The 6,259-nt window shown below is 37.4% G+C and overlaps 1 protein-coding gene across 1 annotated transcript; it reads right to left on the bottom strand.

Moving 5' to 3' along the window:
* Positions 1,531-5,619, bottom strand: LOC109228906 (3-hydroxybutyryl-CoA dehydrogenase). Its single transcript, XM_019394159.1, has 4 exons — positions 5,257-5,619; positions 4,337-4,558; positions 3,192-3,304; positions 1,531-2,321 (listed from the first exon to the last, which is right to left on the bottom strand). The coding sequence occupies exons 1-4, from the start codon at positions 5,440-5,442 to the stop codon at positions 1,952-1,954; spliced, it is 891 nt and encodes a 296-aa protein (XP_019249704.1). The 5' UTR covers positions 5,443-5,619; the 3' UTR covers positions 1,531-1,951.

Raw genomic sequence — 6,259 nt, 5'->3', positions numbered from 1 at the left:
GACCTTAGCCACGCGTTCGCGAATCACAATATCATGCGAACGCGTAGAACAAAACCCTCCACTGCCAAGCTAAGCCTATGCGATCGCGGACCTTCCCACGCGATCGCGTATGAGGAAACCAGATCAGAGACACCACAAAACTTCAGCTATAATCCCAAGTCCAAAATTGATCAGTTAACCATCTAAAACTCACCCGAGGCCCCCCGGGACCTCAACCAAACTTACCAATAAGTCCTGAAACACGATACCAACTTAGTCGGGCCTCCAACTCACATCAAATAACATCAAAAACACGAACCGCACCCCAATTCAAGCCTATTGAAACTAAGGAAACTCAAACTTCTACAAACGATGCAGAAATCTATCAAATCACGCCCGATTGACCTCAAATTTTGCACACAAGTCAAAAATGACACCACAGACCTACTCCAACTCCCGGAATCGGAATCCAACCCCGATATCAAAAAGTCCACTCCCGGTCAAACTTTCCAAAAATCCAATTTTCACCATTTCAAGCCTAATTCTATACGGACCTCCAAATCACAATCCGGACACGCTCCTAAGTCCAAAATCACTCAACGGAGCTAACGGATCCATCAAAACTCCATTCCGGGGTCATTTACACATAAGTCAATATCCAGTAAACCATTTCGACTTAAGCTTTCAACCTTGAGACTAAGTGTCTCAATTCATTCCGAAATCTTTCCGGACCCGAACCGACTACCCTGGCAAGTCACATAACAGTTATAAAGCACAAAATGAGCAGTAAATGGAGAAACAGGACTACAACTCTCGGAACGACTGGCCGGATCGTTACACCCGTCATATACGACCTTTTTCGTACTAGTGAAGCTCGGCATCCATAAGGTTGATAGTCACATTGTGTTGATAATTAAATTCAGCTGATTGATTTAAATAATTGGCAGCTCCTTTGTGTAACAACCTCGAAGACGATTTTAACCGTTGACGAATTGTGAAGTAAGCAAATAGACTATAGATTGTTAAGCGTATATAAAAACCTTCTTTTTTTACAACACTGACATTGATATAACCATCGATGACGTCAAATATACTTATATTTGGATAGCTTCTATCAGTTGAGACAGAAGCTATCCTATTTTGATTCATTGGAAGTCCATGTAACTCGCAATGAATCCTAGGTGTAGCATCTATTGTGTTTTTCATAAATCCACTTATAGAATTCCTAGCTATCCTATTTCGACTCATTGGAAGTCAATGTAACTCGCAAGAATCGTAGGTGCAGCATCTTTTGTGTTTTTCTTATATCCCCTTACTAGAATTCCTAGCTCTACCACGGGAGCCAGACTAAGGTTTTAAAGAATCATGGTTCGATCTTGAGTTTTGATTTAGAAAAAAAAGAAGCAGCAAACGTTGGTTTTATGAGACTTTCCAAACTTAAGCATGAGTAAGCCGTAGTTGAGCTTCGAGAATCACTTTAACCTAATAACCGGACGTAATATGGATATCATTCACTACTATCAAACCATGATCATGTCAAACATGAAAACAAATTGAAGTAATATTATCATTGTTCCATAAGCCTTCATTGAGGGGAATGCCACGAAAAGACCAAGTTTGATTTTACCTTTTTTGTGCCCCAGCTAATTTCAGCATCAGCATATGAACTTACCTAAGTTGGAAAAAGTTGAAGAAGAAAAAGTTGGAATTGCCCAGAAAAGCCTGGACTTGGCATTTGGCAACAAGAAAAGCTATGCAATAACATGAGAAAAGATACACCAGGTTGTCGTCGAACAACCGTTATCTTTTTGACAACTCAAACAAACCAGGAATCACATAGCCAGACATTGTATACATCCCTGTCACCTTTTTTTCTCTTTTATTGAGACATGAGGAAGATAAGAGTGGTATAGCAAGAAGGATCATGCTTCAACAAGTCGCAGTTGTTTCACAAACTCAAGTGTAAGGGCATTCAAAGTCGAGGAGATTTTCCTGTGTCTGCAGCAGCACTACGGTAATCATATACGCCGATGCCTCGCTTTTTACCAAGTCTACCAGCATCAACATACTGCACAAGAAGAGGGCATGGAGCATACTTATCGTCCCCTAGACCGACATGAAGAACTTTCATAATCGACAAACAAACATCCAGTCCAATAAAATCTGCAAGTTCCAAAGGACCCATAGGATGGTTGGTTCCCAGCTTCATTCCTGTATCGATGTCTTCTTTTGTTGCAACTCCAGTATAAAGTGTATGAAAGGCTTCATTAATCATAGGCATCAAAATTCGGTTTACAATGAAGCCAGAATAATCCTGAGAGCAGATAACTGTCTTACCAAACCTACAAAAAATAAATAGATAGTCAGAAATTAGTTGCAGATTTCCTCCTCTTTCCCGAGGATAGGAGATTAGTCTTTTACAAGTAGGGGATATGAGAAATTCTTTTGCCTTTCTTGTAATTCATCTCATACATTGGAAATAACAGATACTATATAATTTTTGTCCATGCTGCTTATGAAGCATTATAAAACAACTTATGTAGAGATGTTCAGGTGATTAAACAATCTCACATCTTGTGATAGAGAATGCATAACAAGGATCCTTTCTCGTTTTTCGGTTGCATCTGTTAATCTATCAACTATGTCTCAATTTCAAACTATCTGTGTTACCTATATGAATCCTCCCATTTCATTCCGATACGGCAATCTAAACGAAAATAAAATCTAGGAAACATGACATGAGGCTCAAATACCACCTAAAGGAAATTTTTTTATCCTCAATCTGAAAAAGCTTAAAGACTTGAGACAGCAACAAGTGGATGACAGGTTCTCTAAGCCAAGTATCTAAGATAAGCCAATTGTAAATCTTAGTTCTTAAAAAACAATCACAGCGCAACCCCCCTTGACCATAGCAGAACAGGGAGACCTCCATGAAGAATAAGAATCCCTTAAGATACTTTTGGGCCAAGACAATTTGGGACAGAGTTCAAATCTATTGTGTAAAAGTGGAGCTTTGCAGCTACATAATGAGATTGCATTTGGTCGCGGTGGAACTCTGGGAAATGGTTATACCTGTAGGGCATATAGCTAGAATATATGTGACTGTTAATCTGAAAGCGTAGATATTTAAGGGAGAAAATTTTTTTAACAACTGTCCGAGGAAATGTGCAAATCTTTGTAAATCCTAGTCACAGGGTTTTCCTATCAGTCACCTCTCTGCCAGGCATTTAGTGGCACAATATGTGTCTTCTGATGTATCTGCGCCCCGAATAATCTCAACCAGCTTCATAATGGGTGGAGGATTCATAAAGTGCATGCCAATCACCTGCAATGAAAACATAAAAGAGAGAGAAGCTATATGAACCCTAAGCAGCCGATGGGTACACGTAACTAGAGTTCCCTTTATAGAGGCACAGAGACAGATAGAGAGAGCATATCAGGAAAGGCAAGTGATTACAAGTGTCTAATTTGTTGTCAACTTGTGTTGAGGATTTGGATATTCCCTAATAAGTACCAGAATATATATATATACATGAGACACAAGCGTACTACACACACATGAAGAAAGAAGAAAAGACATTTTTATATGGCCTGCAACGATTAGAATCCTCCACTAGCAGTGTTTTAGGAGCCAAAAAGCTATCAAATTGAATTGGCTAGTGAGTTCTACATAATATGCAACAAAAATAGAGAGGGATAATTCTGTTCTATCAGCTAATTGAACTCTTAATTAGTTTATGAGCCAATCAATCCTCCTTCAAACCATCATTTTGAGAAATAAGGTTCCCTATCAGTTATTTCTACCATCACTCTGCAAACATTATTCTTCACCCTTATCCACATCCTCGTGACATTCCACTCATTGCTTTTAGCAGCCATTAAGAAAAGTCTTGTTAGTCCCATGTCTTCTGGTTAGCAGCGAGGAGCCTTACACCTTCAATATTACCACCCACTTTATTCACTTAACAAAAAGTAATTATATTGGCAATCTCATCACCAAGTAAACAGAATTATGTGTACAGGTGATGACTACTAAAGATGGGACATACAAACTAAAGTGCAAAAATAATACAAACCACAACAAATCGTACCAGTTTGGGCAGGAGTGCCTAGATGTTGAGATTCCATAAGTCTAAAAAGAAAGAAAACAAGATACACAGATAAATTCCGCACATCTTCTTTCTGAAGAGATTTAAAAAAAGGAAGTGAGCAAGATATTTGTGCAATTGTTTGAATCTTGGCATTTTCCAGAACTTCAACACACATATTTGCATTTCAATAAAGTAGTTCTGCTTTCAATAAGTTTCATAAGCCAGCGTTCAGTGTATAATTGATCGACAGCCGAAGTGAAGCAAACCTGGCAGGGTCGGTTCGTTGCAGAAGCTAGACGAGTAATAGATATGGAGCTTGTATTAGAAGCCAAAATAGCAGAGCTCTTTACAATCTTATCCAAGTTGGCAAATAAAGATTTCTTCACTTGTTCGGATTCCACAATAGCCTCAACAACAAAGTCAACTGAATCTAAATCTTCCAAGCGGGATGAACACCGTAGACGTCTTACAGCGTCAGCACTTTTTTCCTGTTTTATCAAGAAGTTATTAAACACAAAACTCACCGCTGTTCGAATTTCCTAAAAAATACTCCAAACAACACCTTCCAAGAGTAGGCAGTATTCGCAGCTTCAAAATCTTACTCCCCTACCCCATTTGATACACACTATTGCAATCTTGGAATCAAATGAGTTTTTTCTTTAATTAGCTAAAAACAGGGAACAATAGAAGAAAAAGATCCATGTAGGTGATGCATGCTAGTAGGAATAGGAGAGAACTTCTAATATTATTATTATTATTATTATTACTATTATTTATCTAAATTTAACTTATTTTCCACTCTTAATTTTATTTGGTATGATTATGACATCAGTTGAGCTTAAAAGGAGAAACCGGGATTTATATAGCTGACCTCAACTTGTTTGGGACTGAGGCATAGTTGTTCTTGAAGACCTTTCGAAACATTTTTCAAAATCTTTTTGAGGAATCAATTTCTGAAATTCCCACAAAAAAGTTACAGTAGATATTTTGACCTTATATTCTGGAAACCCATTATTCGTTTTATGAACAGAGGGAGTGTTTAGCAGCTTGTTCTTGAGCATTAGACAAGTAATTCTAGTTAAACCTTTTTTGGAAAAAGGTAAAATTCAAAGTTAAAAGGAAGAAAAAAAATTTAGCTAGTAAATAGGATAACAAATTTTACTGGTGAAGAAGGAGGAAGAAATACCTGAGAGAGTTGTCCTTTGGAGAGGAGGCGTTGCATATTATTGGAAATAGAATTTCGGGCTTTAATAAGAGCTTCAGAATCAGTATCGTAAAACCAAACGTCGATGCCGTTGACGGCGGCGAGTTGGGCAATTCCGGAACCCATTTGACCGGCGCCGATAACTCCGATGCTTGTGATATTGGCCATGTCTGTATCAGATGATTACCAACAACAAGAATCTACCTAAGCAGAGGAGGTACTGTTGTATACGGTAAGACCACTAGACCAAACACGTTTATGTAGGAGTGAGCATTTGGTATTTCCGTTCCGTATTTGAGAATTTTGGTATTTTGGGTATTCCTTTATCAACTGTGTATATGAAATATCGTACAAAATATTGTTCGGTATATTTCGGCATGATTCGTATTTTTTATGGTTCGGTACGATTTCGGTTCAAACTAGATCTTTAAATGATCTCACCTCATATTAAATAATGATAATTAGTTTACTAGTCCTGATCTAAGTTGAGATATTAATTAGTGATTTGTTGACTTCCCCCAATTAATAATTATTACGCCTAAGGCATTACAAAATCAATCTTATATAGCTGAAAGAAGGTGATTCAAACAGTAAATACTTTCACCCTATAATTAATGAGAGGCGAAGAAGACTTACTCATAATAAAATAAAATAAAAATATGAAGGATAATGTATTAGTGAGTCAGCAGATTGGTACATTAAAGTTAGTCGATCATTTTCAACTCTATTTTACAAGCATTCTAAAATATCCCAGCTTCAGCATTTTTGACTGTGGTGAACCAGCAATTGCTCAAGCTAATAATAAGGATAAAAATAATTATTTTTTATATAAAGCAAGATGGTACCCCATGATGGTTTTGGTGAAGCTTTTATCACTATACCAGGACGTTATCAAGATTGATCATATAAACTTTATTCAAAGATTTTCCAATGGACTTGGACTAAACTATTTCAGTATCTCGGTATACCGAAATATTAAAAATCT

The sequence above is a fragment of the Nicotiana attenuata genome, chromosome 7 (genome assembly GCF_001879085.1).
Source record: "Nicotiana attenuata strain UT chromosome 7, NIATTr2, whole genome shotgun sequence".
In the NCBI taxonomy this organism is placed as follows: Eukaryota; Viridiplantae; Streptophyta; class Magnoliopsida; order Solanales; family Solanaceae; genus Nicotiana; species Nicotiana attenuata.
The sequence above is the reverse complement of the archived record's forward strand: the minus strand, read 5'-3'. Positions and strand labels throughout refer to the sequence as shown.